The sequence below is a fragment of the Sarcophilus harrisii genome, chromosome 1 (assembly GCF_902635505.1).
Source record: "Sarcophilus harrisii chromosome 1, mSarHar1.11, whole genome shotgun sequence".
NCBI lineage: Eukaryota > Metazoa > Chordata > Mammalia > Dasyuromorphia > Dasyuridae > Sarcophilus > Sarcophilus harrisii.
In genome coordinates this window covers 633,425,491-633,437,549 of record NC_045426.1, presented here as the reverse complement: position 1 = coordinate 633,437,549, position 12,059 = coordinate 633,425,491, and the positions used below count along the sequence as shown (strand labels likewise).

Sequence of the window (12,059 nt, the reverse complement as noted above, 5' to 3'; positions counted from 1 at the left end):
TGAAATTGTTATAATTTATATTGATATTATTTCTATTATGCTTTTCCCATTTTTCATTGTCAATTCTTTAATTCAAAATTGACTTCACCTGTACAGCAGGTTTGTTTTTTTTTTCTTGAAGTTCGAATTAACATTATTAAAGGATTTGGTATGGGTTCTAAGAGTCATTTAAAAAGCTCAATAATTCCCAATTCTGACCTTTTTTTTCTATTTTACTTAGGTTCTTCATCATGAGCTGTTGGCCATCCGAGAGGCATGTATTAAACTAGAAAAAGATTACCAGCCTGGAATTACATTTATTGTTGTTCAGAAAAGGCACCACACCAGGCTTTTCTGTACCGACAAAAATGAACGGGTAAGTTACAGCAATCCATGAGTGAAGAATTGGCATCATCATATAAAGATAAATCAGTTTTCCCAAAAGTATAAAATTTAGGAAATGTGAATCATCAATAATTTCATACAGTTTCCAGATTTTTTTTTTAATACCTATCCTTCCCTTATCTTCATTCCCCAAATTAATGGCATACTTATCACTTATACCTCTGCCCTACTCTTAGGCTGTGTACCATTCCTGCACAGAATGGACTTTTTTTTTCTTTCTATTTCATTGAAGCACAACTATTATCATAGGTTATTACTAAATGAGTTCTGTTTATCTACTTGCCAAAAATCTGACCTTTAAAAACTAGAGAGCGTTGGGATGGGTTAGGATTCATCAGTTTAGAAAACCTGTTGAAGTAGAAGGCTAATGCCAATTTGTGTTGGATTTTTACTTATGTCTGAAAGCTCTCAAGATCAATTAGGCCTATGGTTTCATAGGACTGTTAAATGTTACAACTTAAATACTAATGCCGCTTGTGCTCCATATTATCAGTCTTATGGCTCACTATATGGGAACTCCTGGCTGAGCCTGTTATTAATTATTTAATAAGTGCTATGCACTGACATATTTCTTTTAAAATGCTCTTTTACTATTGAGTTTATAATGTTGGCAGTATAGGTCATTTCACAGGTGCATATAAATCGGCTAAAAGCAGTTGATTGACTCTTTAACAAAACATGGCATTTAAGCAGAAAGGAGGTAATTTAGGCATTTAGGAGGAAAGTTTCATAGTTATTGTGAAGACCAAGTTAGCACCCTGGATGCCTTAGAATCAGCTGGAGTCAGGATAAGCAAAAAGTCCTTGGTCTTAAGGGTAAAATTGAAGGGAATGAACACAGTAGTCTCCACACCTTCTTTCTCTTCTTTTGCCCCCCAAAAGTGACTCTGGCTAGTCTTACTCCATCCGCTAATCCCTCCTCAAATTCTCTGTGTACACCAACAGATCGAACCAGCACAGAATAGCGGACCATTTTCCAAGCATATGCTAATAGAGTATTGTCCAATAAGTTAGCCTTAAGTACTCAGTTGTCCAAGTGCATCTGCTCAGAGTTTCAGCCCTTTACAAGTTATGATATTTACTACTCTAATGGTATAGTGGTTAGAGCAATCGAATTTCAAGTTAAAAGGACTAGCTTTGAAACTTGGCTGTTTGGTTAAAGAAACTAGTCACTTCGTCTCTGTGCCTCAGTTTCTTCTGCCTTTATACAAGTACAGTCCTTTGTCAGCTTTAATTACACACATGAATGTACTATTTCACATAAAATATTGCTGATATGAATTTTAATTTCAGGTTTGTGGAGAAGCTTGTGATCTTTGAAAGCATTATTCAGTTACCTGTGTGGAATCCAGACTACTCATTTCCTATTTTAGGTCTGGGCCCAACTCATTATCTATTCACATTCGATCCAAAGTTATAGACTAGTTTATACAGCTGTCCTTCCAACTAAATATTGCAGTCTAAGCAATAGGAGCTCTTCATTTACTTGATTTGTTCTTGTATGGATTTCTAGGCCAAACTCATAAGTGAATTGGAATCTCATTTAGTGGCCTGTGCATTGTTCCTAGCACTGTACATTGTCAGATGTAAAGAGGAACATCTGAAGAACCTTGCCATCTTTAGGGAATCCCTTTCCATTTGGATAGCTCATTTTATTAATATTAAAAATGAAAACATGTTAGTATTGTCATTTTTATTTTTTTTTATTATTTTTATTGTTATTTTATTGTTAAAACCTAACCATGAACACTGTATATTCTTCTAGTTACTTAAGTTGGTTATTTCTTTAAAGAATACTTTGTAACTTAATCTATACAATATACAGCAGTTGGAGGTTTTGTACAGAACAATATTTTAGGAAGGCACAATCTAATAATGATGTAATGTATGGATTTGAGTGGTAAAAGATTTTGAGGAAGGTGCCCAAATTATAAAGCTATTGACATATTTCAGGGGTAGGCATATTTTGAAGGAATAACTGAACAAAACATTTTTACTGTCTCAATGGGGAGAAATGGAAAGTTCTGATGTGATTCCAACATTTTGTACCACTCTATATATCTCAAGTTGAAAATTTTAAAATTTGAATCTAAATTAAAGTTTCTTTAATTCCTCTCCCTGTATTTACTTGTATTGTACTTTTTTTTTTCATTTTCCTCTGCTTAAATAGGCTTGCTTGCTCTTAAGCTCATTATCATTGTTACTCCATCAATAGTATTGTAATACCTTTTAGAGATCCTAAGATCTTGAAAGAAATCTGTTCTTAATTGTATCATTACTCATCTCAAAAATATCATCTCAAAAGGATAATATTATATTATTATAGTTAGTGTAGTGGATAGAGCACTAGTCCTGAAGTCAAGAGGACCTGAGTTCAAATTTGGCCCCAGTCACTTAACATTTCCTGGCTGTGTGACCCTGGGCAGCTCACTTAAACCCCCCCCCCCCCCCCCCCCCCCCCCCCCCCCCCCCCCCAAAAAAAAAAAAAACAAACAAAAAAAAAACCTTAGGCATTGAGAGACCAAGCAAGTTTGATATTTTTACAGTTTTCCATCCTAAGGTAGAATTTTGTAAACTAGCACAGCAAATTAAAAATTACCCTAATGATAGGACTGCTGCAGTGGATTTCTTACATATAAATTGTAGTAGCATACAAAAGCGTACTGAGCTTTTCTAAGAAATCCTAAAAAAATAACTGTAATCATAGTCTGCTTGGTTTTTGTTTGGAAGTCTTTATAAGTAAAGTATTTGATATCAGAATTCATTATAATTTAGTATGTTCTAGAAAAGTTGTTTTTTAATGTGTAATTTAACTCTGTCCATTTGTATTATTTAATATTACTTCTCTCTTACTATAGGTTGGAAAGAGTGGAAATATTCCAGCAGGGACAACAGTAGACACCAAAATTACCCACCCATCTGAATTTGATTTTTACCTGTGCAGCCATGCTGGTATTCAGGTAGGGTCAAACATTTCTGCGTGACCTGAACTATAATGTTTAATCGTGATCACTTATATGTGGCAACTCTGGCTTAATTGTAGAATTCCCTAGTCAAATGATTGTTGAATGTCTACACCATATGAGATGATTACAGATGTTATTTTCATATGTTTTCCTCATTAGATTGTGAGGTCCTTCATTGAAGGTAGGTGCTATCTTTATCTTTCCTGGTCTCCTCAGCATTTAGCACATTGCCTGGCACACATTAGGTAATTAACGTTTGGGGCAGGTAGGTGGCTCAATGGGTAGAACACTGGGTCTGAAGTCAGGAAGACCAAAGTTCAGTATGGCTTCAGATACTTCACTAGCTGTGTGACCCTTGGCCCTGGGCAAGTCAGTTAACCCTGTTTGCCTCTGTTTCCTTGTCTGTAAAGTGAAATAGAGAAGGAAATGGCAAGCCACTCCAGTATCTTTTTGCCAAGAAAATCGCAAAGAGTCCAACGTTACTGAGCTGTTTGTTTATTATTAAATGAGAACTTAATAAGTCATTATTAAATGATGGATCTTGTTTTTTTGTTCAGTCAGTTGTGTCCAGCTTTTCCCTTGTGGATCCTAGCATACTGGTACTGGTCCTGGGGTTTTCTTGGCAAAAATACTGATGTGATTTGCCATTGCCTTCTCCGGCTCATTTTACAGATGAAAAAATTAAGGCAAATAGGATTTAGTGACTTATCTAGGCTCTCACAGTTAGTTAGTATCAAGTACATCTTTGAATTTAGGTCTTCTCTTGACTCCAGACCCAGGGCTTTAACCACTTAATCACCTGATCAAACTAATTGCTGAGTCTTCTCAAGTTTTTTCTAGATGCTCATTACCTCTTGCTTGGATATTATGATATGGAATTCTTATTTCCTGTTCCTCCCCTCTCTTCTCCATCTGCTACATAATTCCAATAAAATGATAGTTCATATTATGTTAAGAGTTCTTTAAGCATTTGTCATAGAATGTTTCCAAGCTGATATTACCAAAACACAGATCTAGTCATGCCTTTTGTACAGATAGATAGATGAATACCTGAATGGATAGACGGATGTCTCCTTATTGCCACTAGGAAAACATAAATTTCTAGGTCTGACATTTAAAGCGTTTCACAGTCTATTGCCCATATGCCTTTTCTAGGTCTTTCTTCATATTACTCGCCTTTACTTATACTATATTAATCTAATTAGCCTGCTAATTGCTCCTCATAGAAGATGTTCCATTTCCCACTTCCTACCTTTGCACAAATAATTCTCTATATCTGGAATGTAATCTCTCTTCCCTTCTCATAGAATTCCTAGCCTCCTTCAAATCACAGTTCATGGACCACCTCTTAAATGAGGCCCTTCCTACATATCTCTCTCAAACCAGGTGTTAATACCCTCTTGCTCTTGAAAATACTTTGTATATATTTTTATATTTACCTGTGTACAGATTATAGTCTCCTCTTTCCCACCAAACAATGTAAACTCTTTGAGGTCAGGGAGAGTTTCTTTTTTGGCTTTGCTTCATCAGTACCTAAAATGGTGTCTTCACGTAAAGTAGGAGTCAAGGTCTTTTTAGAAGCTCAAAGATGGTATAAGTGGGTTAAGGGCAAAAGTGAAAGTATGGAATTGCTACTTTCCATAGAAAAGGTGATTAAGGAAGAATACAAGGATTACTGTGCCACAATGATGGCCCAATTAAAATGAGATAACATCTCAGTTTTTCCAGCTGTTCTCTGATGCACTTTGGGAGGAAGGAGCAGAGAAGGTAGAATAAGATGGGGAGGGAGATTGGAAGGGGAATGGTGTTAAGCAGTGTATGATTGGCAAAAGGACAAGGGACTTAAAAATAATAGAAATTATAGAATTGTAGGACACCACTGGTCCTGGATTTAGGAGAAATTGAGTTCAAATCTGGCCTCAGACACTACCTGTGTGACCCTGAAAACTCTATTGCTTCCCTCAAAAAATGTCTGAAATAAAATACATAGAATTGCAAAAGTAACAAATTAAATTAACTTTCTGTGATTAAAATATAAAAACAAGTTGCTGGACCCCCGGTTAAAAAACATGGAATGAAGTTCACAGTAAAAGCATAGAATCTCTTTAGAACTTGTAAAATAAAAGGTTGGTAGATTAGATAGATGGATATGGTTGGATAAATTAAATTAGAGATCATGATAGAGAGAGGAATTTCAGAATTGCACATTATACATATGCAGTCCAATCTTGGATGATGGTGAACTCAAGGGACATGTCCACCTTTATGGGTGAGTAGTATAGATCCAGCTTCTTGAACTGTGGGTCTTAGCTCTATATACTGTCTCATAACTGAATTGAATACAGGGTTCATGAAATTATGATTTATCAGTAAATATTTTATCTGTGTCTATTTTATATGTCTATATATATAGGGGTCATGTAAAAATGTTTCAGATAAAAAAGGGTTGCAAATGGGAAAAGTTTAAGGAGCCCTGGTATACAGCAGTAGTGTCAAACTCAAATGGAAATGGATTCCTGCTACTTTATATTGACTTTAAAAAAAACCCCACAAATTAATTTTATCTACATTGTACTTTTATTTATTTTGTTAAATATTTCCCATTTTCATTTAATTTTGTTTAGTGCACTTAGGAGTCTGTAGAGTGAGGGTGTATAACCTTGAAATTGAAACAGTTAATGAAGCTAGGGAGGGTAGCTGAAGATGAAAAATTAACTTTTATTTTGAGTCTCCATACATGAAGCTGGAATTGGGGAAGAAAGGAAGATCTAACCAGGTGCTGAATTGTTTTGGTAAATAAGGAAGGAAACAGTTATCTAGAATCCAATGGATCATTGCCTCAAATATTTGAACCAGGTGATATAGATTGGCTAATATAGATTTATGAATTGGATGAATGCTTAGGTGGCCTTCCCCTCCAATTTCTACCATTCATCCAGCCTCCTCCCCAAAAGCTGGAAATAACAGTGAAGGAAAAAAGAATCTGCCCATTCGTTTTCTTGACCTACTATATAATAACACTAAGGTCATTATTTCTTACCTAGACAATTGCTTTGTTTATTTTTAAACTGGAGTTTGACTTGACAAATCTATTTTTAATCTTTAGGGAACAAGCAGGCCTTCACATTATCATGTCCTTTGGGATGACAATCGTTTTTCTTCAGATGAACTACAAATTTTGACTTATCAACTGTGTCATACCTATGTGCGCTGTACACGCTCTGTGTCCATCCCTGCACCAGCCTACTATGCGCACCTGGTGGCCTTCAGGGCCAGATATCATTTGGTGGATAAAGAACATGACAGGTAAGTAGCATTCTCCTCTTCATTCAGTTAGCAGTATTCCAGGGCTATAAGCTTTATGGTTGTTGTCAGAACCACTGGCTAAGCTATAAGGTAGAAGTAAATAAAGAAGTTCTAGATCAAAACTGACTTTTCTTCATAAAAATGGCATTATTTTAAAACCATGATTTGCCATCTCCTCTTTGGATTGGCTGTTAATTATCTCCTAACATATGCTTTTTTAAAAACTGGGATTTTTCCTTGGCTTGACAATTTTTTGTTCATATCAACAATCTGAAGGATGTGACCTAAAAAATAATTGGGTTTTTCAGGATTCTTTTTGGAAAATTAAATTGCAGTGCAGTGGGAAGAATTCTGCATTAGGAATCAAAGAGACTCAAATTCACATCCCAGCACTTATGGTTCCCATGTTGTTTAAATAAATTGGCAGGATTGGATGATCTTTTAGTTCTGACTTGTTAGAAATATTCTCATTTGTTGTTGTTCAGTCATTTTTAGTCATTTCCAAAGTCTTTGTGACAGCAAAGATCCTGGAGTTGTTTGCCATTTTTTTTCCCACCTCATTTTACAGAGGAAACTAAGGCAAATGGGATTAAGTGATTTACTCAGTGTCACGTTATCTGAGACCAGATTTGAACTGAGGAAGACAAGTCTTTTGATTCTAGACTTTGCACTCTATTCACTGTACCACTTAGCTACTTAGAGTCTACTCATAATAAAGTTTAAAATAACTAAGTATCTTGAGCAAAAAACATTCTCCAAATTTAGCAAAGTCAATTCAAATCTTTTGATACTCAATATGTCATGTCATAATTTTAAGTTTATCTTAAGCCTTAGTTTTAGTTAGATTTTCCTAATTTGATACCCTTACATCTGCACTAATTTTCTTGGCCATCATACAACTAGGTTGGGGGGGGGGGTGCTTCTAACTATGGGTTTTGGGGGGGTTGGGTTTTTTGCTACTGTTATTGGTTTTTTGTTTTGCTTGTAGTCTGAGGTGGTGGGGAATGTCAAACTCAGAAGCCTACTTAATGACCAAACTAGATTAAAATTGGGAATGTTTGACAAAATCATTAAAAGTAAAATATAACATATAGATAGTGTTAATTTATGGTTTTCTAGGTTACTATGCCATCCAGTAGGGATCTTTTTCTATTTTGAGTTTGACAGCCCAATTTTGGGAATTTCATTTTCTAGCCTTGGACTAGAGAATTCAAAATCACATAATAAAAGAGCAGAAAAGGATCTCAGAGGGTATCTATTCTAACCCTGCCTCAGTTTTCAAATAAAAGACTTGAAGCTTAGCAAGGTTAGCTGACTTAATTCAAGGAAACAAATTTAATTTGTGGCAAAGTAAAGACTAGATCTAGACCCTAGGACTAAGTCATCTGTTATTTGTTTTTGTTACCACTATGGAAAATTCACTTTCAGAGTAGATTGAATGTTTGTTCATCTGTTTCCTCCCCTTTAGTGCTGAAGGAAGCCACACGTCTGGTCAGAGTAATGGCAGAGATCACCAAGCACTTGCGAAAGCAGTACAGGTTCATCAGGACACGCTGCGTACCATGTACTTTGCTTAACATGTTTTAGTGTTTAGCGATTTAGTACAGAGTTGGATTCACATGAGACCAGCTACACTCAGACCAACTGTTGCCCAGCCCTTCCATGACAGCCAGCAAGGAGCAGGATGCATCTAGGTTCTTTTCCATGTGCAAGAAAGAAAGCCGTCCCTGCATTAAGACTTGGATTTTGAGCTGCAGACCTGTAAAACTCCCCTCCCCCTGCCCTCATCTTTCACTCCCATCCCTGACACTGTTGGGAATGTGGTTTGCCAAAATCTATAGGCTGCTTTTTCAGAAAACAGACCCAAGTTTCCTAAAATTAATTCAAGAGCTATTATCTCAGGGCTTTAAAAACAAACAAACAAAAAAAAAAAACCACACACAAACAGACTTTATTTTACCTGTCATTCAATTTACTTGTGAACAATCTAATGCACCACAAAATTGATGGAATTCAAAAGCTGTGACTTTCCTTAAAGAGTACAAAGGAACAAAAACACAGAACACTATTCTGGTTTTAAAGCCTTGGCTATTCCGTATGCATCCACTACTTTTATTTTCAAAGGCAAACTAGTTTGCTCCCATTGTAACTTATAACCAACTTTCTACTAAGCAAATGGCAGATTTATTTTCTGAGCTTTGTTCTCCAATGCCTCCTTTTCTCCTGCGTTATTGATGTTTTTATTAGATTAAAATACAAAACTCTTGCCGGAAATAGGACATGTTGAAAACTTTTAAGAGGTCCGAACAATTGGCAGATAAGTGCCATTTTAATAAAATTTTGTAGGAAAAAAGAAAAAAAGAAAAAAAGTACCGACAGCTAGTCATAGGATTTGTCCTCTAGGACTGTGATACTTACTTTCCAAAGTCTCTAAAGAATACGGGTCTGTGGTGATAAATACAGTACAATCCTTTTTCACTGTTAAGTCTTTAATGTTTAAAAAAAAAAAAGATTATATATGGTTAGCAGTATTAATGTGATAGGTTAGGCGCTGTTATTTTATTTGCCAAGGGGTGCTCCTCATATTTTCTGTTTTAACATATCAAAAGCATTTTGGATTCTAGAAATGAAAACCACAACATCATGTGGATACTAATGTTTGAGTACAGGAATATGCAATTGACTTTAATGTGACAGAGATCAGAGAGGCATATAATTAGTTGGGTAGTTTAACCTGCAGTTCCAGAAGTAACAAGTGTGCCCATAACACAGCAAGCAGTGTTTTTCCATGAACAGTTCTGATGGGCACGTGCCCTCCCTTCTCCATGGGTTTAAGCACAAAATGGAATTTATTTATTCTTTTGATTATTGGGAAGCCAAAAGATGTTGATGTTCAGGAAAGCAGTTTGATTTTCTGGTTTTATTATGGAAGTGTCATGGAATCTATGCAGTAAAATATCTAGGAAATCATTGCCGTTTACTTGTGGAGAAAGATTAATCTCTCTGTTATGCATTAAGTCAATAGTAAGAGAGATTTGGCCATTCTCTGAAGAGAAGCATTAGAATTGATAAGTACGAGGCATTTATATTTCTGTCAGGGTTTGCACACTGGGGTCACTTGCATCTATTACATGTATAAACCATTGCACTAATAACGATATATCACGGACAATTTTGAGGGGATACAAACAAGAACACTGTTTTGTGCTTATTTGCTTTTTTTCCTATGCTATATTTTAAAGCAACTGATCTATGTTAAATGTGTAGACGTAGGAGAAAAGTAATCTTTGCTTCTTCACCCATTAAGCTTTCTTATTTTGTTCTACCATTGAACCACATTTACCTCCAGCCAACATGGCAGGCAACCAGCTTATTTGGAGCTATGGACTGGACTGTGGTGTAGGCTCCTAAGTTCTCTCTCTCTCTCTCTCTCTCTCTCTCTCTCTCTCTCTCTCTCTCTCTATATATATATATATATATATTTTTTTTTTTTTTTTTTTTTTTTTTACTGGCTATGAGTTTGGGGGATTTAACCACACTTCAAGTTATAATGAACACCTTGCCCATGTTATTTTGGCTGAAATAACAAATGGATGAGTGTTATTTACATATCTATGTATGTACGTGTGTGTGTTTGTGTGTAGTATGTGTGTGCTTATCTTCTAATGGCATTAGTCTTATCTTGCTGTTTAAGTCATTCGCTGTATCATTTTCATTTTATATAAAAAAAAATGTTTCAGAAGATTCTACAGGAAATGTTGCCATTCTCCTTCCCTTTTAATGGTTTGTGGCACTTTACCTATTTTCAGAGGGGTAAAAATTCATTCGTGGCTCAAGTTTTAACCTAAGTTAGAGCCTAAAGAGAAAATCTTTTCTTGTACCAAACGGGTAGGAACCAAAATCAAATTAGTTCCATCCTTTTCTGAAAGTACCTGTGGGCTCTATTGAAGTTTATTAGGTTTAGGAAGAAACCTGCTTTTCGCACTGATAGGAACTACAAGGAAATTTTGAGGGAAATGGACAACAAAAAGGGGGATGGGGGAATACCTTTCTAAGCTAAAAGTACATTTGTAATTGCTAATCAAGCACAGACTCATAGAGACTTCTTCTAGGTTGTTCCTGTCAATATTTCAAAGGGGATAATATTTTCTTAAAAGTGGGCCTAAAGGACTTTGAGAATTACTCTATACGTCTGTGCTATATAACTGCTTTTGTAAGACTTTTTAATATTCAAAGCATTAATAGACCAAAATATCTCCAGTATGTTTGTAATCCTTTGGTTTTACAAAATTAGAATGGCTCTAATTAGTACAGTCTCAGGTAATAGTTTGTTTTGTAAAAGTTCACCAGTTAGGGGTTTTTTCGGGGGAAGGGAGGGGATATAAAATTTTTAAAATAATTTCTCCTATAAACCATGGAGAAAAAAATTCTCTAGTAATGAATTTCATGGCTGTATATAGAATTTTTGAAGATGAAATTCAAAAGTAAAACTCTTCACATAGTGGCCAAAAGGTATTCCTTTCCAAACAATTATTTCTGGTAGTGTTTATACATAAAATGACCCCAAGATATTGTGAATAGGTGAACTGTGCTTTACCCAAAGTGGTGTTGCTAGTGAGCACACCCATCAGTTTCCTTAAAGTGAATATCCCCTGTTCCCATCATTTGTGATTCTTTTTTCACTTAACAGGATGTATCCCTCCCACCCCCATCCCCATTCTGTCTTTGCTTTTTTGCCCTACCAGTTCCAAATAGATGTACCTCACTTTAAGTAAACTGGGTATGTGAACAATGATATAAAACCCCCAGTGTGTGTGTATGTGTACACACACATACACACACACACACAAGATAAAGTTTATTTGATTGCTTTTAAAAAGGTTTCATAATAGAAATGTTTTTAATATTCACAATAAGATTCCTTTTAAACATTTGTAATGTTTTGGTTTACAAACATTCTTATTTACACACATTAATGATGGTGATACCTCACACTTATATAGTGCTTTACAGTTTACAGAAGTGCTTTCACAACCATCTCATTGATCCTCATGACAACCTAGTGAGATCAATATGGACAGGTATTATTGTATCCATATTACATATGAAGAAACCTGTATCTATAAAAAGCTGTGTTAAATGACTTGTCCAAGGTCACACAGCTAGTAGGTAGTAGAGCCAAACTTCAGGTCCAGATCTCCTGACTGTAATGCTCTTTACAGGAATGTGTTCTTTCCTAATGCTGCCTACCACCTATAGTTAATGATCTGTAAACCAAGACTTAAGTAGACTTGGGAAACATATTTAAAGGAGCCAGTTGGGAATGAGGGGATGAGTTCTTTTGTCATGCAAAAATATCCCTTATTTGTCTTTGGCAAGTCTGGATTTCCCTTGACTATATTTT

At 35.6% G+C, this 12,059-nt stretch overlaps 1 protein-coding gene across 3 annotated transcripts in view; it reads left to right on the top strand.

Moving 5' to 3' along the window:
• The window catches only part of AGO2 (argonaute RISC catalytic component 2), a 139,125-nt gene extending 130,525 nt beyond the window's left edge, over positions 1-8,600 (top strand). For all 3 annotated transcript variants that reach the window (XM_012541850.3, XM_023496518.2, XM_031947244.1), the window contains 4 exons: positions 221-355; positions 3,242-3,343; positions 6,456-6,655; positions 8,124-8,600. In XM_012541850.3, coding sequence (XP_012397304.1) covers positions 221-355; positions 3,242-3,343; positions 6,456-6,655; positions 8,124-8,232 — 546 coding nt within the window. In that variant the 3' untranslated portion in view covers positions 8,233-8,600. The remainder of the gene's footprint in view (positions 1-220; positions 356-3,241; positions 3,344-6,455; positions 6,656-8,123) is intronic.
• The last annotated feature ends 3,459 nt before the right edge of the window (positions 8,601-12,059 follow it).